The sequence below is a fragment of the Oryx dammah genome, unplaced genomic scaffold (assembly GCF_014754425.2).
Source record: "Oryx dammah isolate SB20612 unplaced genomic scaffold, SCBI_Odam_1.1 HiC_scaffold_27, whole genome shotgun sequence".
Taxonomy (NCBI): domain Eukaryota; kingdom Metazoa; phylum Chordata; class Mammalia; order Artiodactyla; family Bovidae; genus Oryx; species Oryx dammah.
This window is the reverse complement of record NW_024070211.1, coordinates 128,762,037-128,789,885: the sequence shown is the minus strand read 5'-3', so window position 1 is coordinate 128,789,885 and position 27,849 is coordinate 128,762,037. Positions and strand designations below refer to the sequence as shown.

Sequence of the window (27,849 nt, the reverse complement as noted above, 5' to 3'; positions counted from 1 at the left end):
GAAATATGTTATGTTATTATCATGATGTAAAGTCCATAGTGTATAGAGTTCTTAAGAGTTATTTAGACTTGGAGATGATCATAAAGTATATCATTATGTAGGATGAAAGTTCTTCACTCTTCTTCTTGCTTTTAAAGGAGTTATCATTTTGGTAAGACAAAAGTAGAGCATGTTATTTTTGACAATATTTGCATTTTTGCTTTGCTTTTAAATTGACTTGTTTTTAGCAAAGATTACCTAAAAAGTGAAACCATTCATATTGGTTGTGTTCATTTAAAAGCACAGTACTTAAGGTACTGTATTAAGCACTTCCTAAATATTTGTTTGTCTTCACAACAGCTCTGGGAGGGAGTTAATTTCATAATCATTATCACCATTTTACAGAAGAGGAATCTTAAGTACAGAGAGGATAATTAATTAGTTCAAGGTCATCCGATTGGTAAGGGCTGGAGTTAGGATTTGAACGTAGGTTTCCTGGATCCAACATTAGCTCTTAATCACTATACCAGTACTGCCTCCTTGTATTAGAATTTAAATTAATGTCTTAGCCTTATAAGAAAGTCGGGGAGGGAATGGGCACCAATTGTTAACATCCATTTGTTCTAAAATAATAACCGGGCCTTTTGTTCTTCTTATCCATTTAACCATTGAGTTTTCTAAAACTCTTTTGAAACTTTCTCTCTGCGTGTTGTCTCGTTTATTGTTTAGGTGACAGGCATACGTGGACGCCCAGGACCTGCAGTAAGTAGTTGCCTCCAGTGTTCATGGTATTCTTGAAGTTCTTTGAGATACTGAATCTTTATGGCTATTATGTCCAGGAAAAGACAATAGATTATAAAACAATGATGTGCTTGGTTTCTTGAAACATTTTGTTTTGAAACAACTTAAAGTTTAAACATTTTTTTGCAGCAGTGAATGAAATTGATGAACCCTATTTAGGTTAACTGTACTCATTGAAATTAGGGCATATTAGTTTTGTTAACAATGATTAAGGATAGACTACTTTTATCTATTTCATGAAATAAACTGTTAATTCCATCTGTTATTAAAATTAAATCAATAGAATTTAATATTATTGATATATTTTTGATATATTCTATTGTAATATTTACTATTACATTATATAACAGTATATTAATTTGTATTATATTGGTATAACAGTAAATATTATAGTAGAGTTTGAGAAGATATACATCAGAATGGCATATTTCTGGTTTAGCATAAAAGACTACTGATTTCAGGTTTGGATTAGTGGTAGCATTCACAGGTAGCCAGATGTGCAACACACACACACACTCCTGTAAATTTTAAAGCACATTAGGTCAATGTAAGTGAGATACTGATATACTTCAACAGACCTGCTGTAGTCATTCTGAAGCATTTGCTTTTTTTTTTTTTTTTTTAATTTTATTATTTATTTGGCTGCTCTGGGTCTTAATTGTAGCATGTGGGATCTAGCTCCCTGACCAGGGATCGAACCTGGGCCCCCTGCACTGGGAGCTCAGAGTCTTAGCCACTGGACCACCAGGGAAGTCCCTGAAGCATTTGCTTTTACACAACATTGTGTTTTGGATTGAGTAAATGCACAATCAAATTTTTATAACTCAGTTGAAACTCTTTTGAAGAGAAATAAAATTTTCTGGGGAAAAAAGTTAATTTAAGATATAAGCACAAAATGCCAGTTTTGAAATATAATAATCATTTGTTATTTTAATGGAAAAATAACTGCAATTGCAGTTACCATTTGGAAAATTCTTGGTGGGTTTTACATTTACAATGGAGATGAGGCAAAGTTAAAAAATGATATTGGATACTTGAAGGAACACAGGGTAGGAGCAGAATAAGCTTTTTTTGCCATTGCTTTCATCAGCAACTTGAATAGCGATGAATAGTTTGGGATACCATGTACCAACGTGAATTCATGCCTTTCCTCAGAAAAATTGAAGATTTGAAGTTTGGACAATAATGTAATTCTCAAAATCTGAATTGTAAGTTTTTGTGTCTAAGACAAGAGAGCAAAAAAAAAAAAAAAAAAAAAAAAAGACTTTGCAAATTTACAATTATTGTTTGAACTAATTTATACAACTCATTGGGTATGATGTTGTTATATTTACTTCTTCACAAGTCTTTAAGCTTCAGTGTGAAAATAAACAGCCTTTCTGTATACACGGAACTTTTATACATACATGGCTTTATTTTCTGTAGTCTTCAGCTGAAATTTTCTTCTATCAGTAACCTTTAAAGCAAAATTATCTGAAGCATACATGTTTTACAGACATAACCATCATTTTCTGTTTTAGGGACCACCGGGATCACAGGGACCGAGAGGAGAGAGAGGCCCCAAAGGAAAACCTGTAAGTTGACAGTGTAGCTCCGTTTTTGTGAACTTTAACACGTAAGCCCATCCATGCCAAGTTCTGTGGATGCAGCAAAGAGCCAGTGGCTCTTCCTTTCTCCCCTCTATTAAACATGACGTAGAATTCAGGTCATGAAGTGATTGTGCATTGATCCTGATTCAGAGGAAAGCATCACATGCTAATAATTACCTGTGATCTCTGAGATGACACCGATGATATCCACGTGTCCTTTATGAGGTCAAATTAATGTAGGATCTAAGGAAACATAACGAATACCTCATACTGTTTTCAGAAGTTTTAACTCATGAGTAAACAGTGCCAACTATGCATCCTTGAGAGAAAACACCCAAGCTGTGTGATCTGTGGTTGCTCCAGGAATAACCAAATTGGATAGAGGAAAAAGAAATTATTAGAGGACAAAATTTTCTTTCAAGTGGTTCTATAATGAATTTATTTCCCAAGTAATGCTGCCTTTTTCATTGGGCAGCTGCTGCAGAGCTAATCAAAGGAGTAATTTTAAACATCAACAAATTCATTATCATAGGGAATACCTTTAAATTTAAATAATCAACTCTATGTTCTTGAGATAAGCCTTGAGATTATTATATAATACATGATAAATGTTTTCTCTTATTAAGAAGTCCTATTATAGCAATCATTTTTCTCTTTTATATCTTACCCTCAAAATTTGTCTTTTATATATCAATAGCAAATACTTAGATGACTTTGTGTATCAAAAATAGATTCAGATGAATCTATCATTATCTTATGTTTCAGTCTGAAAAATTTCTGCTGTTTAATTTTCTGTCTAATGATATCTACTAAGATATAACTTTCTATGGGTTTTTAACCTTCCAAACATGTACTTATCCATATCTAAATGGGAAAAATAGATGAGCAAGGAAGCAACAAACCACCTTAAATATATTAAGTAAGGAAAAAAAACATATTCTAGATCATGTTACTAGGAACCCTTGCCCCTGGTTTCATCTTTGATACTGTTTTTCGCTTCTACTCATTTTACCAAGAAGGGGATGCTGCCAGTACTTTTTTCCAAACTGCAACTGAAGTTATGGAAAGTATTTGCAGGCATGCAGGTAAATGACAGTGATCCCAAGGAAGAAGATCATAGCCATGCAGGTGGACAGTAAAGCTGGTTTCCGATTACCTCATGGCCCATTCTTCGATGGTGTTCTGCCATGCCGCCTCACCAGCACTGCTAGCTGAAACCCTGTTGGTAGATATTCGGATGTCTGTCCAGAAGTCTGGGATGACAGAGGCAGGTGGAACATGACTTCAGCTGGGTGGAGGGTGGGGGTCATGCAGGAAACATTGCGGCTCAATGTACTTGTGCCCAGAATAATTGATAAAACTGAGTCCTAAGTGTAGGTGGAAGCTGCTGTGAAACTCATGGTTGGGATTACAGAATTTCTTGTTAGTTCAATGAATCTACTTCCCACTTCTCTTTGTCTTCTCTTCCCTTTCTCTTCACTTCTCGACTTAGTATGTGATAAGCTCCCTTTCCTGTCTTGGTTTAGTCTGAGACTTGATTGTCTCAGATAATGGGAAGTGTGTGGTGTGTGTGTGTGTGTGTGTGTGTGTCTGTTAAAAAGAGTGAGAAGTAATTATTTATTTGGAATTGAGCAAGACAGTTCTGGTCGATACCCAAGTAGGAAATCTGTTCCTCTCTAATCCTAGCAAGCAGTGGTGTGATGGCCAAGTGTTTAATAACTGATTTATTTTAAAAAAATGCCTATAGCTTTTGCTGATTTCTCTGGTGTAAATACTCCCACCACAACTTTTCCCAAGATACTGGCATGATGTCATGAATGCCTAGAGGTAGAATGTTTTACCTAGGTCCTAAGACTGGCTGGTCCTAAGATCCTTACGTGGACAAAAGCTGTGGATGCCGCGATATAGGCTGGTAGTGCAATCATGCATGACACTTTTCTCCCCTTTGTTACCATCTAACGTTACAGAAAACCCATAAAATAGAGCAGTTCCTCACTCTTAACACCACTGATGTCTGGGGACAGATAATTCCTTGTGTTTTGTAGGATAATTTGGCAGCATTCTTGGTGTCGACCCACTAGATGCCAGTAGGAACACCTGCCCCCCCCCTACAATTGTAACAAATAAAAATATCTCTTGGTGCTGCCAAATGTTCCCTGGCAGTGGGAAGGGGAGCAAATTGCTCAAGATTGGGAACTGCTGATACAGAGATCGTCTCATGAAGCCCTCATTGCTAGCCAGTGATAACCATGATTCTCACTCACACATATCCTTAGTTTTAAATGTACTGTCCTGATAACTTCATACTGACAAACTAGCACCCTGTCAGGAGATGGTGCTGAGTTCTAATCGCGCCTGCCACTTAACCTCTATCGGTCTTTTTCCTCATCTGTAAAATAGAGAATATACCAGTTATTACTAACTCTCACATTTCATAATGTGGGTGTGCATGATATTACTATCAGTGAGAAAAGTTCTTTCTGATTTAGGGGCATTCTTATTCCCATTTGTGAATGTTTAAACGTTGCCACCTAGTGACAATCTACGAGTACTTTTTATTGTGGACTGTCTCCTGAGACAGTGAAGTATCATGGGGGAGGGGAAAGAATGATTATGGAGAGAATGCTTGCCTTGATACAAAACTTTTGTGATTCGTCACACCTGGAAATATGAAAATATGTATTCTGATGTGTTTTGCAGTTATAGTTTTTGGTTTAAATATTTATCAGTAAAATATCACATATTATAGGCTTTCTTCCTTATTTTCAGTTACAGTCTTGCTTATTATGTTCACTTAGTTTTGGATGATTTTCACAGGTTTTATTAATTTTAACCTCAATTTGTATAAAAGTAGATCATGTAGGCTATTTAGAGGAGATACCATGGAGGTATAGAATGCGTCATGAAGTCAGTGAAAAAGTGGGCTATCCTCAGAGCAGACTTTGAAACAGGATTTTTAATCACAGAGGGCTGGAGAAAAGACCCAATTTTTGAGGATAAATATTACCCAAACCTCTCTCTACTCCCAGTGACACTAAATGTAGTTTTTGGTTTTGCTTTGGAAATCTCTTTGGGAGCAGAGAGAATGTTTTAGCTCATTTTCTTGTATTAACAATACCTGATTATTATTAGCAATTTCACATTTTAAAAACATACTAAGTTTTCCACACATAGTGGTCTGAGTAAGTCAGACTGCTATGTTTTATATGCCACCATTGACAGCATACATTTCCAGACCACGGTGTCACATTTGTATGACCTAGAAGCCTTAGGCAGCAATGAAAACTTAGCCTCCATTATGTAATACAATGAAAAAAGAGTAGAATGAGTAGTCAGTTTCTGAGAGATCAGTTTTCAAAATGTGTTTTATTCAGGCTGTTATCTACTTCTGTTTGAATAGATAAATTTCCTTAATTATGCCACTACTCCAAGAAGTAAACATGTCAAACAGAGTGCTTGAATATATAAGAATATATATTAATTAAATTTTGGAATAGCTCTTATGCCACCCTCCCCCAAACCGTCATCTGCAAGCCACCTCTCCTCCCCACTCTGCTTGCCCTGTGCTTCCTCTCTCCACTGTATCAGCTTGTGTTTGCTTATTGTGTGCTGAGAGATAGTCTCAGGTGTAGGCATGGTAAACTTCTTTTACTGTTTAACTCATCATATCTATATCTCTATCTATTTTTGATCCCTGCTTCTAATTAGTAAAATCATATTGCATTTTGAGTTCTTTGATCCTTCCTTTCCTTTCTTTGGTCCTATTATGAATTTCCAGGGTTAAAAAGCTAGAAAATACTTAACAAGACTTGTGGGAATGATGAGGTTAGGAGATGGAGCATTTCCAGAACTGGGGACGTGGCCGTTCCCCAAGCTGCCTTCAGAATGTGGGTTAGGAGGAGGGTGGAATTTGGCAGCTGTAACTCATTGCTCACTTCCTTGAGAACTAGACTTGGCTGCGTCCCTATGCCTTTCCCTCTGCTTCTCATGGGTCTGGTCTACCTTTGGGAGTAGTAGGGAAAATAAAGTGTATCAGACTTCAAGTACTAGAGTAAAGAAACTGAAATGCGAAAATGTAGTAATCATATACTGAGTGTCTACTATGAGCCAGGAACTATGTAAAACATTAAAAAATTAGATGAGGAAAACCACAAACACTGTTCAAAGATCCATTATGTTCTTTTCTTAAGTGGGGGAAAGTTAAGCAGGAACATACACAGTTAATTTAAAACAAGTGAATTTAGAAATCATTGACTAAATACCCTTGAACAGCAAAACTCAAGTAAGGAAACTTATTCTAGAATATTGACAAACTGAATACACTCTTATAATTATTCCAAAAAATCTGATTACTGGGAATTTAACACATCAAGAGTAAAATTCTTACGCAGAATGTGTCCTCTCCTGATGGCAGAGGCTGTGACCAGTGCTGAAATCTGCAGGTTTGGTGTAGCTGATGAAATTACTGTGGGTTGCTGGATTGCTCTTTTTTAAAAAATAATGAACACTTCATCTCCATCAAGAAGCTGTGGCTTTTGTTTTCTCCTAGGTACGTATTTAGCAGTGGGTTCTAATTTCTTCTGGCTTATTTCTCCAGGGGCCTCGTGGTCCTCAGGGAATTGATGGAGAACCCGGTGTTCCTGGTCAGCCAGGGGCCCCAGGACCTCCTGGGCATCCATCTCACCCAGGACCAGATGGCATGAGCAGGGTGAGTGGTGTGCATTGCTTAATATCTTCTGTAGATAATATATTAAGCTTATGGTATATTTTTAGGATCTTAAATTGTGTGAGTTCACATATTGGTCCTTAGCTGTAAGAGCAGCTAAATGAACACAATAACAACAAAACTAGGAAATCCACAGGGAATTGTTGGAAAATTCAAAGTATCACTTTTTAAAGATGCTGCTTCAAATGGCTTATATTTCTTAATGTCAGATCTGGGCATTGGGATTTTGTTCTTTGTTGATTCTAAAGGACAACTAATATTGTTCCCACTGTGAATTGGAAAGAGAAATCCATCTTTCTCCTTTATTGTTCTCTTGGCTCAGAATGTTGAAAGAACCGGTGACATGTCCTCCCGCCAAGGAAGGATGGCACGTCCGGGATGATGCTTGCAAAAGGGCCACTGAGTTGACATCAAAAATGCATTCTGGTTGTGTCTCTGAGTGTTAATTTCCTACCAGAAGTAAAATAAAATGTCTTTCTATGCCTGCCTCTTTGAATTCTTAGTGGCAGATTTTTGAGTAGATTTGTGAACAAATTGCATAGTACAACAAGGGAATGTATGGAACCCTGAAATGTGATTTTTGTTTTACAACAATTTTTACATTTGCTTTTCAACTCATTGTAGGAGGAATTGCCAATTTATTTTTTAAAAATACGCACCTTCTTTTCCCATTAAAATCTGGAAATTGATAGAACTCCTGGAATGAAAGTGGACAGTTTTAGTCAATTGGGTTACCAGAGATTTTTAGATGTGAAGGAGAGAAGGTAAAAAACTGTTACTGATTTTGGGATATTCCAGGATTCATTAAAAAGATCATAAAATTTTAATCAACTTATATAAATACAGTTAAAATTTACTGGCTACTAACAAAGAAAAAAGAACACCATCTAAGTAAAGCAGTCTGGTATAATGGAAAAATCTTTAGGACAAATGCTTTAAAGGCACTTTGAATTGGCATGCGCTAACAATGGGAAAAAAGCAAATAAAAAGACTTAAACCTGAAATTGATTAGACTGGCTAAATGCTTATCAGAATGACCCATGCTTTTATCAAGTATCAGGCATTTGGCCCATTGCAGTAGTTATTTTGAAGCAACATAGTGAGGAAGATTGTTCACTCAAAAACACGTACAGTGAAAACAGATTGAATCTTTTTCCTTGCTTTAAAGTCAAAAGTTTACAATGATTCTCAAAAGAGTCATTCTTTAAGAATCCCAGAGATCGTACACTTCTCAGTTTAAAAAGTATGTTGATATAGATCTTTTACTGTGGAAATAATGTCAACACATTTCTTTAACAGCCGTTTTCAGCTCAGATGGCTGGGTTAGATGAAAAGTCTGGACTTGGGAGTCAAGTAGGACTGATGCCTGGATCTGTGGTAAGTGTAGATTTTACTGATAATCAAAGTACTTTGGAAAAACCATTATGCAGAGAGGTTTGAGTTAGCTAGTAAAGTTAATATGTCTTCTTAAAATATATCCATCCATCCATTCATTCAATTTACTTATCAAACTCTGCTGTAATATTTGAAAGCCCAGTGGTGTTCCATTTGTAACTGTGCAAAGTTACTTGTCTTCATTAATAAAAGACTGTCTGTATTTTTCACCTAACTTATAACTACCACAACAAAAACTGTACTTTCTAAAAACTAAAAAAAAAGCAAAGCAAAGTCTGTTTTATGGTATTGTTAGAAAGTTATTTGGCAAAATGTATTATTCCCTTATATTATTTTCCTTTCTCTGGTTGCCTTATGCTGACAACTCTAAAATTTACTCACTGGGCCATTAGCATTCTCTTTTGCATTTCTTCAACAGCCAGAAAGATTCCCATTTTCTTTACTTTAACCTGGGTATTTGGAGCAATGTAATTTTATTAAATGAATTAACTCTTTGCAAAGCGACTCTTCCATACTTTTTTGCTCATAACATAATTCAAAGGCATTCCAGATTAATGACATTTCAGACAATGTAAAGTCAGACTGCATAGATAAACACCCCTTCTACCTATCCTTTGGGCTTCCCAGGCAGTACTAATGGTAAAGAACCTGCCTGCTAATGCAGGAGACATAAGAGACCTTGGGTCGATTCCTGGGTGGGAAAGATCCCTTGGAGGAGAGCAAGGTAACCCACTCTAGTATTCTTGCCTGGAGAACCCCATGAAGAGAGGAGCCTGGTGGGCTACAGTCCATGGGACTCCAAATAGTCAGACAAAATGGAATGTTTGAGCACACACACCCATCCTTAAGGCCAGTGAGTAATTTAAATATTGTTGGTATATATTTTAAGTCACTTAAACATTGTTTGATTATACATATTCTAAGTCAGTAGCAGTATGGTCTCATTCAATGATTAACTGGGGATATTTTTCTGAAATACATGTTTTTAATCATTTGAAGTTCAAGTTACAGGTGTGTTTATTTTTTTAAATGAAGCTCTTATTTTCTTGCTATCTAAAAATCTGATCAATCCAAAACAAAATTTAAGTTTTCACCGTAAGAACAAACTAGATTTTGATTTAATTGCTTTCACTTTTTAAAGTGTGACGTTTTAAAAAAATTACATAGACATTTACTAACAACTTTTAAAAATAGCATTTTCCTTTTCTTACCTTTGTTATGTCACATTGTAAGCGTTTCATAATAAATGGGGGAAAACTGGAAACTTTAGATGTGTGTCATGAAAGAAAGAAATAACCTACAAAACTCAGTGCCCCAGGTCATTTAAAACTTACATTGAAAATAATCCAGTTGCTATTGTTCATAGTTTCATAAGCCTTTAATTCAACGTGCTCATTGAAATTATGAGTTATTTGCTGTGAAGCTGAAGAATTAAATAGACAGTTTGATAACAACTTATGCTTGCCAAGATTTTTCTTTGTTGGTTATTCTGCTTCAATTAAACCACCCCTTATGTATGCAAGAGTTCTCATCCCAAAACATTGGGTGTGCACAGGCATTTTTATTTCTTTTCATGACTCTGAATGTGTGTATAAGATCATCCCAAACATTATCCAAGCTTTAATCTTTTTGAATTTAGCTGTATTCCAGGTGAATACAGAAGGACAATGTCATCACCTTTTCACTGTCAGAGATTCATTTTTCCAAATTCTAAAGTAAATTCAACATTTTTGAAAGCTGTGAACTAATTGTCATGAACACTATGCAACTTTTCTTCTCATTTGTTTTAAAGGGTCCTGTTGGCCCAAGGGGTCCTCAAGGTTTACAAGGGCAGCAGGTAAGTCTTTTTATAATTAAATCACATACTGTAAAAAAAAAAAAAAAAGAAAAGTAAGTTCTCTGGGACATGGCTGCTTTTGGCTAGGCTTTAAATTGCATATTGTAAAAAAAAAAAAAATAAATAAATTGCATATTGTAATGCTTAGAGGACCAGATGGTTGGATAGAATCATCAACTCAATGGACATGAGTTTGAGCAAGCTTTGGGAAACGGTGAAGGACAGGGAAGCCTGGCATGCTGCGGTCCATGGGGTTGCAAAGAGTCGGACGCGACTGAGTGACTGAACAATAACAATAATACTCACTGAATGGGCTGTATTCAATTAATTTTCACACACTTAGAAATATATTCAATATGTTTTCAAAGATTTTTCATGATGCTGAAGTTTTATCACCTGGTTTCTTTATGTGACTGACCTCCAATACAAAGAATTTTTATGTGCCTGTGTTTGTAAAATAACAGATTATTATCTCATGTCATGGTGAAAATCCTTATAATTAATTATGTGCCAACTCTGGAGCTATGAAATGAGGTCATAGAAGAATCACCACATAGTCTTATTAGAAATAACAGTGACAATGATCACTCCATGAAATCTTTATAAAGCATATAATTCTGTACTTTCCTTCTATAACCTTTCAAATACCAATAAAATACTGATGAGAAGCTATTTTAATTTTTGTAGTGATTTGACAGGCTGTAGAAAATGTTTTTTTTTCTAAAGAGAGAGAGAGAAGAATTCCTAGCTCAAACATGCCATATTTTCATTATCGTGTGTGTGGAGTTTTACTCCAAGCTATTTTACAGTACTGCCATTGTGAATGGAAAATGTAGCTGATAAAGAAGGAGGAAGAGAAGAGGGAGATGACTACCACTATCGACACTCACTCTGTGCCAGCACTATTCTGGGCTCTCAACATGCATTAGTTACCCAAAGAGATAGAGCAGCTTAATGAAGGAGGTACCACGTTATTCTCAGTTCACAGGTTAGGAAATGTGATATAGAGAGATGAAGTTATTAATAACTCATCCAGAGTCATAGCTGGAGAGTGGCAGAGTCAACATTTTGAGCAATTGCACTGTACTGTGGACAGTATAGGATTCAGTATTGTGTTTTCTTTGATTTGCTCATATAATTTGTGTATTATATATAAATTTTACACAATTTTTTTCTTAGGGTGGTGTTGGCCCAGCAGGGCCTCCTGGTGAGCCTGGTGACCCTGGCCCAATGGTAAATGTCAAGTAAGCATGTAGACCCAGTTAACTATGGGTCCACCATTACAATGATGTCATGAGTTATTTATGTTACCACCTCTTTCCTAATGTAGCAATATATTCTAGTCCAGTTCAGGAGTCCTGTGTTATGGACTGTGCTTAAGCTACATATTTCTTGTGGCAGAGTATTTAAATTCAGAGGCTTTGAATGTGGTCAGCGGAAAGTGCTAAGATATGTGCATCTGTGAAATTAAATTTTTTTCCTTTGAGCACATAAACTGAAAGATACGACATAAACTTCAGAATATTAATGAAGTTGTTTTCTCTGATATTTTTCATTTGTCTCAACAGTATTTTGGATTGTATCATTGATGGATATGGGTAAATAAAGGTAAATATCCTTACTTCCCTTTTGCTTCATTTTGTTATTAGGGTCCAATTGGTGCACGAGGACCAGAGGGCCCTCCTGGAAAACCTGGTGAAGATGTAAGCTGCTTTTCTTCATTTTGCTTTGAAATTTGTCAAATTTCAAAATTTGCAAAATTTTCACTAGGAAAGAGCTACAACATTAACATGAATATTATTCATTGGTTCCCATTTCATTCCTCTCCTTTTTACTGTCATTAAGTTTAATAAAAACAGGAGAGGTCAGAATGGAATTTTATAAAATCTGAAAGTGCTCTTAATTGTGATGGTATTATATTGTTAGGTACTGTATCTTTGCCTGCTCAGTTTTTCCATTATGATTTCTCCATGGGATACTAGAATTGCTGTCACAACAGCAGCAACATTTGGTGAGCAGAGCTTTTGAAGTGATCTTAAGGAAAAACACATTTCTTTGATCCCAAAAGATCATTATGAGGCCCTCACTAAATGGATGTTTAAAAATGTGTTCACAGAATAGTATCGGTATTGCTCTCCAATGCTCAAAAAGTTGTTTCTTTAATTGAATTTTTAAAGTTAAGCCTAAATTTCAGATTTTAACATTAAGAACATGTGATCAGTGTTCTTAAGAACATTTAAGAACAGCGTATAACAACAGATTTGCTTTCCTGAATTCCTCTGTTTAGTTGCACCAAAATTGAGGATAAAATCATTAGGTAGGCCATTAATGTCTATATGACATTAAACCAAGAAAATATTTTCCTTTTGTGTGTCATGAGATTTATTTAAGTGGATTACAATGAATTTGGCCATAAAGAAAATATCTCTGGTAGTTCTTAAACTTTTTTTCATCACAAGAAATAAATGGTAAATTTATTTTGAGAAACACTGTTTCAGTGCTGCCTGTTGATGTAGAATTTCATGGCGTGTGTGTGTGTGCAAATTTTGATGTTGAATAAAATGGAGAGCTAGGTCAGACCAGTATAATTTATATTTATTTCTTCTTCTGATAAATGAATGAATCTCCACAGACTGACTTGCTATAATGGACTGCCCTCAGGAGTAGGGCTGTGTTCTCACCCTGCTTAGACCATTGGATGTGAGCTTTCTAAGGAAGACTTTTCACCTGCAATTGATTTGTCATTTAGTCTTAGGAGAGAAAATTTTAAATCCCTCTTTGCTTTCCTCCACTTTGCTTTTTTCCCCATAAAGGGTGAGCCTGGTAGAAATGGAAAACCTGGTGAAGTGGGGTTTGCAGGATCTCCGGTAAGTTTATACCGATCAACACAACAATACAAAGACAAAATTCAAACAATGAAGAACGTTTAAAACTAACTCACCATTCATTCACCAACTCAACCCTGCACACGCAGTAGACACCTTCACCAAGACGTGTTCCCTTCTGTCATTGTGAAACAGGACATTTTGCCAGGATGAGAGCTAATTTGAGTTCCTGGCTTTGCATTGGCACCATATGAATGACCCTCCCAGAGCTAGAGAATTATAACCTAACATGGATTCTCCCAAAATGAGTACCAAATTTTCAGATAGGTCACCAGCTTCACTTACTTACCTTTCATAATATCTCAATCCCAATTTATCTTTTAAAGATATTTTTAGTTTTTTAAAAAGATTTTGTATTCATATGTCAAAAATGACAGCTTTAAAGAGTTTGTTGATTTGTTTTTTATATGCTAGAACAATAAATTGTGGATAGGATGCCTCTTTGGCTGTTCCCCAAACCCTACTGTTGACTGAAATTCTTTATTGATGTTCTGGCCCCGAAAAGCTTATAACCAGATGCATTAATCACCAGCTCTCCTAATACAGTTGTTTTCTTCTCACTTGGCTCAATACACAGAGAGTAACTAGCTCTACCAGAATTCAAGACCTGGGTCACTTGGCCGCTCTGAACCCACCTGTCTGTCTTCACTCATGTTAATTTGATAGGTGCTCCCCTGGGATGTGCTACAGAGACAGTGGGGAAAGTTAGAAAATGATAAGTAAGCATAAATGCTCTAACATTCCTGCTCTTAGACTTTCTCTTGGTCCAGAATCCCCTAAACTGATTCAACTTCCTACTTACTATATCTCCTATAATATCCTAATATTTCTACCACCATATACATACAACAATACTAAATTATTGTCCATTTACTTTATGAAAATTGATGAGGTTCAGTGCTAGGGATTTTTTGGACACGCAAATGCTAATGCTCTTTTAAGGAAATTTAAGCACAGTGGACTGTAAGGATCATTTAGTTTCGAACACAAAACCAGGCCTGCAGCTCCCTCCTCTCTCTCCTTTCTTCCCTCATCAGCCTGCAAACAAAGCCTGCAGACAAAGACAGGTGGTTTAGTCATTAGCACAGATGTCGGTGTGAACCAATCCAGGCTTGAAACTCCCTTCCTGCGGCACACTTGCACCTTCTCACAGCGTGGGCCCTCCGTGGGAGGAAAGGCGCCCGCCAGCATGTCACAGATGCACTCTGCAAGCGCAGTGCAATGATGTGTGATTGGGGTGTGATGACAGTCTTGGGTCAGCAGAATGAGAAAAACTTTATGAGCGCTAGTACATCTGGCTTATTTTCTTGCTGTATTAGAGATATGTAATCACATGAGAATTCCCTTGCAGACCACAAAAGCTCAAAATTTTACTAATCATTTCAAATAGCATAGCTCAGTAATTCCTCCATAGGCTTAGACGGATGTATGCTGAAGGATGGTGGGGAGTCGAATCTCAGTAAAGGGCAGGATTCCAGGGGAAAAACTTAAAGGCCATTTTTGAAGTGAAAGAATTCCTAAGTAGGGCTGTGTAAACAGAAGATTTAGTGGGACTTTATGTGTTCAGAGTGCAGCGTTTGATGTGCCCTTACTGTGATAACCCCCTACAAAACACTACAGAAACATTTTTCCTGAAAGAGATTGTGGAAGAATTATTGATTTGCTTTAATCATACAGAGCTTGTTTATTGAGTTATTTGCTCATTCATTTAGTTAACACTAAGTAAAGGGTATGATAATACAGAACAGAAGGATTTTGCCATCTCTGTAAGATTGTACTAAGACAAGAGACGTTCCTTGAAAGATTTAGGAAAAGCTCTATGAGTGTCAAGAAGATGAAGAACATGATGAATGTGAAGCCATTTCTTTATTCAGTTGTTTATTCAGTTTTTATTCTTGAATGCCTACTAATAAGGCAGAAGGCAAAGTGTTAGGGATATGCAGATTGTTAATAATAATTGATAGCTTCAGTCTTTGCTATCAAAGTGCTTACTCTACTGGTGGCAGTAGATAGGTTTCAACACAAAACCTATTTAATGTAGGCAACTGGAATAAGTGAGTAATTAAGTCACTGGATCCTTAACTATTTAAAGAGGGTATGAGGAAAAAGTTTCAAGCATCATTTCAAAGAACTCATGCCATTTTGGATTTTATTTAGTGTCTGATTTCTTTTTTTTTTTTTTTTTAGTTTTTACAGTTAGGCGAAAGATGCATAGAATTAATAGAAAGTAAGAAGTTGAGTCGAGGAACCAACCCATTCTCTTTGTATTACTTGACTTTCTTTTCTGTTGGATATTTCGTTTTCTCAGTTTTTTAAACAATCACAAATCCATAAGCTCCTCCTGAATATTTTATTTAAAAAATTCTGATAACATTTTTATATAATTTTTCTAATCATATTCTACTGATAATATTTAGAAGTTCAGAAAAAATAGATTATATTTATTTGCTACAAATGTATTTATTATTCTACCACAAATAAAACACAATATAAAAGAGAGAAAGCATAATTTTCCTTAAGTTTCCTGATTATTTTTCCTCTACCTTGACCTACTTGATTTAGACACAGAGAATGTAGATTCAGGCTTATTTTCTTATTGTTTATTCTTTACCAATTATAACACAACAATATCATTTGAAATTTTAAAAATGTCATCAAATCAATGCCTGGAATTAATCCATGTTTCTGTGTAAGACTTGTTTCCATTTGCCTTGCTAATTTTTTGATAACCTAGATGTATTTTGACATATAGAAATATATTTCTCCTTTTTCTTCTTAGGTTTGTTGGTAAAAAAAAAACAACAAATACCTTTTTTGGGAAAAAAAAAAAAAAGTGCCTTATGCAGTTAATGACTCTGAAATGCCTTATCTCCTTTTCCTCTGATAGGGAGCTCGAGGATTTCCTGGGGCTCCTGGTCTTCCAGGCCTGAAGGGTCACCGAGTAAGTTCAATCCTCTGTAATCCTTTTAGATACCCTGGCTTATGGAGTAGGGTCGGGGGAGCATTACCCTCAAAATCTTCACAATTTCATTTGTCAATTGCCCTTAACTGGCTGTGGTTACAGTAGATGTCACTTACCAAAATCACAATGCATTTTTACATTTCCAGAATTTCATTTGATTCTATAAATGAATGTATTTTGAGTTCTTAACAATGTGCTGAATACTGTGCTATAAATAAGAAAGTAGTGATAAATGAGAAATGTCCATGACTCTCAGCTTCAGTCTAATGAGATTTATTTAAGAAAATAGGCAACTACTACATAGTGGAATATTTACATAATACCATAAAGTGTACTGGATCACAGGGGCCTAGTCAACTTGGATCCAACTCAGACACAGAAGGCTGTAGAATGCTTCTCTCTTTAACTCAAGATAATGAATATGCAAGTATTAGTTACATACATACTTATATAGAAATTACACATCTATCTGAAAGCATAGTTGATATTCACTCAGTGTACATTGGCTGGCCTCTGTTTTGAGTGGTTGAACTTATGATTAGAATGCTTGTGCTGTACTAGTTATTAAATATTTTTAAAATCACTCCTGGATATGAACGATATTTTATAACTAAATTCTATAACCATTTGTTTCTCCTAAAGCCACCATACATTTTTTGTTTCTATTAATTTCATTTCTATGAAGTCACAAAAATTTGAAAGATGAGCCCATTGCAAATTGAAAATGTTATTTAAAGAGGGGAAACGCTACTTTAATCTTCATTGAATAGATTTTCAAAAAAAGAGATGAGAATTTGGGAACATTTGAGTAAGGACTTTAAATTTGCAATCTATTTTCATAAGGCACTTCCTGTGAACTTGTTTTTGGTTCTTCTTTTACATGCTTAAAGCTCAAAAAAGCTATTAAATACAAATTTATATTTTTCTTCTCAGGGACACAAAGGTCTTGAAGGCCCTAAAGGTGAAGTTGGAGCAACCGGTTCCAAGGTAACTGAATAATATCTCAATACAGCCTCACTACAGAATTCCTGTTCTGCTTCAAGTCTAAAATTTTTTTCAAGTCCCCCTTAAATAGTTCTAAAGGAAAGAGTAGTATAAAGAATGAATACTTAAGTAGGTAAATATAATTTTTCATGGATGAGTGGTAAATTTAAGAAGATACATGGTACGACCTTACTTTGCCACTAGAAACCCCTACCATGCAATTAGGTTTCTACCGACGTAAGATGAGTGTTATCTTTATATAAAGATGCGCTATGAATTCATTCTCTAAAACAAATTCACTCTTTATTCTTCTTTAATAATATCAGAGAGGTTTAGATGGTTCATTGATCCCATTATTTAGTACCTTTTTAATTTTAGGGCCTTTTGGCCATTGTTTCTTCCCCAAATTTATTTATGCTTCTAGAGGGAAAGAGAACATCCAAGAAGTGCAGATGACTTTTTAATGGAAAATACAATGAGATACATGTGTGAAAAAGCATTTGGCTTTAAATTTGTCATTTCTAAGCTTCCTACAAGAGATCTTAAAGGAATATTATAGTCAATTTTAGTTTTGTAAAATTTTACTTTTATTATTAGACATACACTAAGCATTTGAATTAAAATTTGATTAATGTGGCTAGGTGTAATGAAAATGAAAGTGAAAAAAAGATAGTCCCATAAGTCTTGCTTAAATTACCAGTTTGATTTTAGACTTATTTCTGTAGACACTAGATTTCCATTGTATTTTGAGAACAGGTGATACAGCATAGTTTTGAGGCCCTTTATGGAAAGTATGCCTTTCAATTGCTCAACTTTGAAAATAAACCTTTAAAATAACACACTTGGAAGAGAATATTGTGAATATCAGTTGTAGGCTTCTTGTAATGTGATCTCACTTTTGCTTTAGGGTGAAGCCGGCCCTACCGGTCCAATGGGTGCCATGGGTCCAATGGTATGTATCAATTTAATTCGTTGTTGTTTCTTTGCTTTTTACATTATGCTAAGAGAATATTTAAATGGAAAAAAAGACATAGAGAGCATATGTTAGCTGGTGAAATAATTCTTTATTATCAGCTGAAAGGCAAGCATCCTATAAGAGCTGCCCCTTCAAATAGAAAAGGCTTCCTGCATTACATTATTTTTCTTAATTGTTGAATGCACTTTTCTTTTTCTGTACCCAGTGACCAAATACGGATTATTATAGATTTAGACCATTAATGCTAGATTAAGTGAAATCTATTTAGGCCAATTATAACAGGTAGTGATTATATTAATGATTGATTTGAGGAGTGAAATCAAAGTACTCTCAGATTCAAATATGATGTTTCAAGAGATGTTCTCTCTCTCTTATCTATAGGGTCCAAGAGGAATGCCAGGAGAGAGAGGAAGGCTGGGACCACAGGGTGCTCCTGTAAGTATGTGTATTTCAGCTCTTTCAAATACTTTGTTGAATATGCCTTTTAAAGGAGGATAAACTTTACTTTGCTTACTTTGTAATTTTTATACTTTTCTTTTTGAAACAAATTTAAGTTTACAGGAAAGTTGCAAAGATAGAATAGAGAGTTCCCAGGTACACTTTACTTACCTTCTGTTAATGTTAACATTTTACATAACCAAACTATGTTCGTTGCCTACTTTTTTAATAAAGAAATTAAGAAAATGTTATTACTATTTACCAAGTGTTCTAAACCTCTTTATCTCTTGTTCCTCACAATCCTAAAAGGTAATACTATGAATAAGCCCTTTAAAAGATTAGAGTCTCCTGATTATTTTCCCTTGATTGATTTAATTTACCTGATAAATTGCTTCAGTCACGTCATGCTCCTTGCAACCCTATGGACCGTAGTCCATCAGGCTCCTCTGTCCACCACGGGATTCTCCAGGCATGAATATTGAGGTTGGTTGCCATATCCTTCTCCAGGGGATCTTCCCAACCCAGAGATCAAACTCCCATCTCTTTTGTCTCCTACAAGGCCTGGCAGGTTCTTTACCACTAGTACCACCTATAAGCCCTTTAACTGTACAGATTGAGAAGTACTCTTGCTCTCTGCCCACCTACCTTAAACCTGGGGCAGGGGCAGTTATTTTATTCATTCTCTTCACAGCTCTCTGGAAGTCAGGCTGTACATTACATTACACCCACTTTTCTTTTGACAATTAAGGACTGCCATATGACCTTTCTTATTTTAATATCATCTCCTTTAGAATTAAGAGTCCCAGGTTTCTCACAACCCCTACTATGACCCCACAGAAGACAACCACCTTAGAGCTTCTCAGTGGTACTGAAGTCAGGACCTTGGTTCAGAACAAGTGTCACCCTCTCACTAGACCATTCCTTATCACTTATAGGCAGAGTGTCCCCTGGAAATGTAGAGAATATTGTAGAATATCAGTTCAGTTCAGTTCAGTCACTCAGTTGTGTCCAACTCTTTGTGACCCCATGAACTGCAGCATGCCAGGCCTCCCTGTCCATCACCAACTCCTGGGGTTTACCCAAACTCATGTCCATTGAGTTGATGATGCCATCCAGCCATCTCATCCTCTGTCGTCCCCTTCTCCTCCTGCCCTCAATCTTTCCCAGCATCAGGGTCTTTTCAAATGAGTCAGCTCTCCACATCAGGTGGCCAAAGGATTGGAGTTTCAGCTTCAACATCAGTCCGTCCAATGAACACCCAGGACTGATCTCCTTTAGGATGGACTGGTTGGATCTCCTTGCAGTCCAAGGGACTCTCAAGAGTCTTCTCCAACACCACAGTTCAAAAGCATCAATTCTGTGCTCAGCTTTCTTTAGAGTCCAACTCTCACATCCATACATGACCACTGGAAAAACCATAGCCTTGATGAGACGGACCTTTGTTGACAAAGTAATGTCTCTGCTTTTGAATATGCTGTCTAGGTTGGTCATAACTTTCCTTCCAAGGAGCAAGTGTCTTTCAATTTCATGGCTGTAGTCACCATCCGCAGTGATTTTGGAGCCCAGGAAAATAAAGTCAGCCATAGCCAGCTCTTACTTTAGCCAGCCATATGTATTATATCCAATCTTCTGTGTTCACTTCTCTGTGCTTTATTCTACTGTCTGCCCAGGCAGCTCTGGCATTTCTACCTCACTTTGTGTGGGCCATTGCTCTTTCCAAATTTCCAAAAGCTACTTTCCCTATTAATACTGTTTCCCAGAGTCTTTATTCAAGTGTTAAATATATATTATGGTAGAGCACTTCCAAGTCACTAAAATTCTCCAGTTTCATACCCTGTCCCTCTCAAGACCTAGTCCCATGTGTTTTTTCCTGAATCCTGCCTTTACATGAGGTATAGAACTTACAGCGTTTTAGGTAAAGGATCTTTTCTTTCTTTTATCAGAAACAGCGTTCCTTCAACCAAGCTATTTGTGACTTGATGCTAGTTCTTGGTCTAGTGGCTAGGGGAGAAACAGGTAGTGGTGGTGGAAGCATATATTGTCTGGTAAAGTAGAGGGCTATCACCTTTAAGCAAGAGGGAAGTATAAACTTAATGGGAAAGGTTCACGTCTGTTGTAGGCCCAGAGGCTTCAGGGTCCCTGAGATTTCAAAGTTCTTAATATATTCCAGTGCCAAATTTCAGTGGCCATCCTTCCAATCAAGGGCCTTGACCGTGGCATAGCAGAATTTCCATGTTTGGGAATTCAACCTTTTCAAGAGTACTTAAACCTTTAGCATGAAGTCCTCTGCTGATCTTCAACTTTTTCTTCCCTCTAGCTGTAGAAGATAATACTATTTTTAAATGCTGCTAAGGAGGTTTATATTAATGATTAATTACCATCAGCCTTACAACATCTTTCTCCAATGGATTCACTCAACAAGACCCATAGAATTCCATTAACTTTATAACTGTAACATCTTCTAGACCTTCTCAAATGCATGAGCTATTGCACCCATAGACCATTCCCTTGTGTGCCTTCAGTTGTATCCAACTCTGTGTGACCCCATGGACTATAACCCACCAGGCTCCTCTGTCCATGGGATTCTCCAGGCAAGAATATTAGAGTGGGTTGCCATGCCCTCCTCTAGGGGATCTTCGCAACCCAGGGATTGAACCTGTCTCTTCCATCTCCCATGTTGGCAGGCAGGTTCTTTACCACTCGTACCACCTGGGAAGCCCCCATTCCCTTACCTGTGTCCTCTATCTCAGTTCACCGTTGGAAGCAACATTTACCACTGCATCACTGCAGCAAGCCAAGAGAATTCCATACCCCATCTATCACCAGCTGGCCAGTGTGGAAGTCAGATTAAAAATTCCATTTTAGCATCTGCTCTCTTGACTATCTCTGGCACACAATGGTATATGAGTCAGTTTTCCAAGGAACTGGCATCAAAACAAAGACTTGTGTGCAGGAAATTTATTGAGGAGTGCACTCAGAAACTCTACCTATGAAGAAATTAATGAAATAAGCAGGGTTTGTTACAAGGAGAAATGAAAAGCTGTGTTACATTTGCAACAGAGGCCTCAGTCTCCATGATTCTTCCATTCCATGAGAACTATGGAGCTGAAATGGCTCTTCAGACTGCAAATCCTTTGTTTCACTGCATTGACCATGGAAGGGCACAGGCATAATCTTGGAATAGCTACCATCTTGCAGCGGTTTGTGGGCAGGGTCTCCAGTGTGAACCATCAGCTTACAACACTTCCAGGGGTGATAGGCTGCTTACTTCTGTGCTGAAGGGGCATCTGGGTGACACACACAGCATCCACTATCACTTAATTTCCTTTGTGGGTGAGTACATGCACGTGCATGTGAGCTTTAGTTTTTTGTTTTACTCCAAACACATTATATTATTATTATTATTAATTATTCTAGCTATTAAGAAGAGCCCAGTGTTCATAGTTTCTCTGTCTTTTGAGCTGGTTTGATAGAAGGTGATGTGTTCAAGTAAAAACAAAATCATTTTACACAGTTTTATATTTCCAATTTTGATTTTTATTTCTTGTCCTTGGATGGATGTGTTTTATTGCTTCCTTACCCATGTTGTATAAATGTGTATTTTTATTGCTCTTAACCTAGTTAAGGTTGTTGTCAGTTAACCTTAATAGATACTCTCCAATTTTTTAACATGGAAATTTTTGTGAAGTAAATGACTTGTCAGCAAGTGCTGTAGAAATGCACTCTGATCTTCTCTCTTCTCTTACTTAGGGACAACGAGGTGCGCATGGTATGCCTGGAAAACCTGGGCCCATGGTGAGTGTATTGCGTTCACATTCATTCATTCACTTTTTCACTCATTCTTCCATTTGTACGTTCGTTAACATTGATGAAACACCTACCGTGTCCCCGACGCTTGGAGTAAAGACAATAAAGACACTGTAAAAGGTGTCTAAAAAGTAAAAAGACACTGTGCTTGTTTTTGAACATTTCCCTATCAAAGAAGAGAGATATATCAATTAATACAGTAGCATAATGCTACTGCTAACTGCTGCAGTAGGGAAAGCAACATGAAGTATGGGGACCCACTTGTACTGACGCCAGCAGTGAGACAAAGATCTCAAGGACGACTTGAAGAGGAACGACTGTTAAGCTTAGTCTCGAAAGATGAGCATATGAAGAGAGTAAGAGTATAGTGTGGTCCACAGGAGGGATTGATGTAAAAACACAGTAAACTCATGGAAATACGACGAAGGTAAATTGGATTTGAAATTACTTGTCCTTAACAGCTCTTCTCCCTAGTTACTCACAAAAATGAAACAAACTGTAGGAAGAAAAATAAGTGTAACTTAAAAGGGCTTTTATTAATGCAAAACTTGATGGCGTTAAAAGGCAGTCCTCAAGAAGAATCAGGATAACCTAGAATGAAATTCACCTACACTAATTTCCTTTAAATTCAGCTTTTAAATCAAGGGTTTAGACTCTATTCATGCCTTTCCAAATGTAGTATAGTGACACATGTTCATTTTTTATTAGCCTGAAAAAAATCACTCTAAGATATCCAGCTGATTCTTAAGCATCATTTTTATAAAGTGAGATTCTAGGGTTTGGTACAGTGTGTAACTTTCTAAAAGCTATCTTTATTACTTGATTAACACAAAGAAAGTAATTTCTCAAGAAGCAATTGTTTCAGACAATTTGTGTTTGTGACTGACTTACTCTCATATGCTACAACTAGGAGATCCTGTTATGTTTAATACCAGTGGACACCTCTACTACCAATGTCTCATATCAATATTGCAAGGTTCTTATAATAAAATTATAATATAATCCTTGTGGTTTTAAAATACCAAGTGGATTATTCCTATATATCAAAGTACAGAATGTTCAAAGGATAAAAGATTGCATGTTGATAAAATGTTGATTAAAATACATGTCTCATCACTTTGCTGGTTTCTTTAATAGGGTCCTCTTGGGATACCTGGCTCGGCTGGTTTTCCAGGAAATCCTGGAATGAAGGTAAGATGTTAATATATGTAGCTCTTGATGACATGAATTACTTCTTAAGTACATGAATCCCCAAATAAAGAACGTCATTTAATTCACTGAGGAGTATGGAAGTTGCTGTTAACTAAGTAAAGTGCCTAGAGTGCTCTCAATGTCCATTATGGTAGGGAAAAAAAGAGAAAATTAAAAAAAATGATATTATTATATAAGTAATTTGAAAAGAATTACCTATAATCATACAATTGTAATATCAAAGAATCTGATTGCACTAGGACTCTAATGCCAGACAATTTAACAGCTGCTAGGAAAAAGTTTAATTCGAATTGTAACTCTGTTCTTGAATACTGTGTCTGGCAATAATAAATAGCACAATGCTCTAAACAATAGGAGGTTAAAATAAATCAGGGGTTGACAAAAGGCTGTTCTCTCATGCAGTATTGTCCTTCACATCTGCCTCCCCGCTCCCTTTGTACCCCCAACTTACACAATCATTAAAGGAATGGGTAGGGAGGCTATTTGGCTCTCCCCGTGGGAATGGATTAAATATTCTGCTGGGATGATTTACATTTGTAGTGAGTCACAGTTTGTTCTTTCTCCCAAGAACTTTGGATGATAAATTCAAGGATTGCAGTAAGAGGTTATTAAGATTATATAAGCTAAATTAGTGAATAAACTCAGAACACTACTTTCAAATTTTGAAAAGCACAATACTGGCTCAGCGGTAAAACTGCCTGCAGTGCAGGAGCCACAGGAGATGTGGGTTCGATTCCTGGGTCAGGAAGATCCTGTGGAGAAGGAAATGGCAGTCCACTCCAGTATTCTTGTTTGGAGAGTCCTGTGGACAGAGGAGCCTGGTGGGCTACAGCCCATGGGGTCACTAAGAGTTGGACATGGCTGGGCTTGGTACACACACACACAGTATAGCGCCTGCGGCAGACGATGCCCTCAGTATAGGCTCATGCTTCTTGTTAGTGGGGTCACTCAAACTGGATTTGAACTTTGAAACAAACAAGCAAACAGTCTATAGTTGACATTTCAAGTGCTGTTTGAAATGTGGGAGTCATCAAGTCAACTTATTTTTCTGGCTCTCTCCAATGTTGACTGTAAATTCTGTGCTGCAGGGATGTGGCTGTTTTATTTTAAAATGGTGCCCTCAGACAGTTCAGGAAGCAGTCCCTCCTTTGACTGAGAACTCACTGTGAGCTCAGCTGAGAAGGACCCTCTCTCTTCCCCTCTGTATCTGCTCCCTGAAGTCCCGAGGCTACTGCTCCTGACTCTTGACCTTGGAGTGCCCAACCGCCCTGTGTACCTCAATCAAAGTTTGCAAAATCCCTTCCCTCTCTCACACTGTGAGATTCTCCACCCCCAAACTGAGCTCTGGACTGAGCTCTGGCTAGAGAATTCAGGAAAGAATACCCACAAAGCCCAGGACCCTGACTTGGCAGGAAGTGGTTTCTGCACCTACTGTGGCTTCTGATCCAGACTTCACTAGCCGTCGTAGTTTATATCATGATTCACCCTGGATACTTCCCTCTCCTCCTGGGTTTTTCTAGTACTGTCTGTTGGCTCCTGAGAACTGCTTAATAAAGTTAAACACCTTGAGAAACTGTTTCTCTCAGAAATTGTTTTCCACCCCCTACCCCCAGCACAGAGACCCCCACCCCCAGTCTCTCTTGGGTCCAATTCTGCTCTAACTGTAATGCCCTTCCAGCGTCTCTGGCTCTCTGCATGAAGAATAAACTTTCACACCTAGTTCTTTGTATTTCAGTGAAGGGTAATCGGATTCAATAGGGATTTTCTATGTTTATTGATACCAATGAGCCCCCCTAAGCTTAGAATTTTTAGCCTAAAATTCCAGGTCCAGGTTCCTCTAGGATTTGACCTACATTAGGTATTTAGTATCTTGGATAAAATGCAGAAACCCAGGCAAATTTGAATTTCAAATATATAAAGAATAAAATTTCAGTATAAGTGTTTTCCAGACATTGTGTGGGACAGAGTGACCCTGAGATCCGTTGTGTTTTATCTGAATTAAAACTTAACCAGGCATCTTGTACTTTTACTGTCTAGACTCCTATCTGGGGTTGGAAACTGGGGTGTTTGAAGGTTATCAGGTGACCTTGACCAGGTGCTCTGCTCTAACATGCTGTAGGCATCACCGCATCCAGAGGGAGGGGAAAATATGCCCACCCTTGAGGAAAAATTAGGTGTACACTCTTTATAAACTGCTTTGTGTGCTTGACCTCTTTAAATGATTAGGTGTAAAATGTAAAACTCCAAATAAGCAGTCAGCTTTGAACCACATCACATTTAGGTTTTTCTAAAATTAACATTTCCCTCTTGTACCCCTTTAGGGAGAAGCAGGTCCCACTGGGGCGCGAGGCCCTGAAGGTCCTCAGGGGCAAAGAGGCGAAACTGGGCCACCTGGTCCTGTTGGCTCCCAAGGTCTTCCTGTAAGTTCCTTGTCACCCCAAGTTGGACATGCTTTATAACATCAGAACAAAGGCAATATATTTTAATATACTCTCTTTCAATTATGATTGGGTGTTTAGAACTCACAAGAAAAAAAAAATTTCCCTTGTCAACTCTGCAAATTTTGTCTATTTTATGCAAAAGAGAATTAGTCATAAAAGTAACTTTTATGATATAATGGTTGATTTCTTTATCCCCCCCTTTTTTTTTTGGTTAAATTTTTCTGCTTCCTTTTGGAAGGTGGGTGGACATCTGAATACTACCCAACATACGGCTTACTATCTTGTGAACTTTTCCTGTATCCTTTAGGGTGCAGTAGGAACGGATGGTACACCTGGTGCCAAGGGCCCAACGGTGAGTAACTACCTACATGGAAGCCACGGGAAGTTCGCAGGGACACCGTGAACTTTGGACAGTGAGCATAGACTTGTGCTGAGATCTCTGCTTCTAACTCTTGCATTCCAATAGGGCTCTCCGGGTACTTCCGGTCCTCCTGGCTTAGCAGGACCCCCTGGATCTCCAGGACCTCAGGGCAGCACTGGACCTCCCGGAATTCGAGGCCAACCGGTAATGTCCTTCAAAGAATTATCACCCTGTATAATATACATCTAATATCACCAGAGAAATATCAACATCAATAATCGGTTATGAAATACAGTGAAACATAGATAATGTAACTTATCTGAATGAGGCAAATTAAGATAGAAGTTTTTGTAAAGTGGAAGCCAAATGTTAATGTACAATTTCTGTGTTTAAATTCAAAGTGGAAAATTACTGCTTTTTTGTTCAATTTTAGTGTTCTTTTATTTAAAATAGTAAGGTCATAACTTCATGATCCACCTCATGAAATTTTATAAATAGTTGAATGATAAATATTATGAGAATATTTTGCAAGCTGATATGGGAAAATATGGAAGTTTCATGGGAATTTAAAATAACAGTGTGGCTAACATGTGTTCAACAGCCATATCTTGAGATTAGTTCTTGAAGAGTGACTCCAACATATTGTTTATATGGAATGAATATCCATATTTTGTAGAAATTTGTATGTTTTATATTTGTGTATTCATCTATGGTAAAGTAGTATGGTTAGTTCTTAAGAAATACATACCGAGAAGTTGTGATTATGTATCTTTTAGCTTAATATAAAAAAATTAAAACTTTTGCTAGTACTACTTAAAACAAATATTTTGGATCCTGTTATAAGTAATTTCACTACACTGATAAGTCCTTTTAAAATACTGATGACAAATTTATAAAAACATAAATGTTGCTGATATTTTACATTTGATTTTATGATATTCTCAATTTAGCAATCTGGTTTCCACAAATTACACTTGGTATATAAAGACCAAAATCCTATACATGCCCCCAAACCCTAGAATACTCTAAACATAAAATACCCTGTTTGAAGTTGTCAAATCTTAATAAATACTACATAGATATAAAATTATTTTGGCTTTGGGTGAACAAAATCTATTTTCTAAAATAGACCCTAAATAGATATACCTATTGAAGCTGTCATTGTTAGTTCTAATTTTTATTATCAAGTTGGAAGAATCATTGAATTATTCTAATCATCCTACTATGCATGATTAAAAATAAGACTTTAAGGGTAAATCTCTTGAAGATCACTGTAAAATATACAAATTGCTACCTAACTATACTGGATTTTATAAAATTTCATTCACATTCTATAAGATTTGTGTACATTTAAAAAAATCACTATATTATTGATTCAGTACAGACTCTGCTGCAGAAATTGTCAAAGCCCATTCACTGTAACGATTAGAGCAGGTCGGGCTGGATAAATATCCTG

General features: G+C 36.8%; 1 protein-coding gene across 1 annotated transcript in view; it reads left to right on the top strand.

The window, feature by feature from the left end:
• COL5A2 (collagen type V alpha 2 chain) overlaps positions 1–27,849 on the top strand; it is a 152,437-nt gene that overhangs the window by 84,702 nt on the left and 39,886 nt on the right. The window contains exons 5-21 of the mRNA XM_040227784.1: positions 709–741; positions 2,301–2,354; positions 6,967–7,077; positions 8,395–8,472; positions 10,283–10,327; positions 11,507–11,560; positions 11,977–12,030; positions 13,141–13,194; positions 16,100–16,153; positions 17,108–17,161; positions 18,066–18,110; positions 18,516–18,569; positions 22,323–22,367; positions 23,517–23,570; positions 25,913–26,011; positions 26,340–26,384; positions 26,499–26,597. Coding sequence (XP_040083718.1) covers positions 709–741; positions 2,301–2,354; positions 6,967–7,077; positions 8,395–8,472; positions 10,283–10,327; positions 11,507–11,560; positions 11,977–12,030; positions 13,141–13,194; positions 16,100–16,153; positions 17,108–17,161; positions 18,066–18,110; positions 18,516–18,569; positions 22,323–22,367; positions 23,517–23,570; positions 25,913–26,011; positions 26,340–26,384; positions 26,499–26,597 — 1,032 coding nt within the window. The remainder of the gene's footprint in view (positions 1–708; positions 742–2,300; positions 2,355–6,966; positions 7,078–8,394; positions 8,473–10,282; positions 10,328–11,506; positions 11,561–11,976; positions 12,031–13,140; positions 13,195–16,099; positions 16,154–17,107; positions 17,162–18,065; positions 18,111–18,515; positions 18,570–22,322; positions 22,368–23,516; positions 23,571–25,912; positions 26,012–26,339; positions 26,385–26,498; positions 26,598–27,849) is intronic.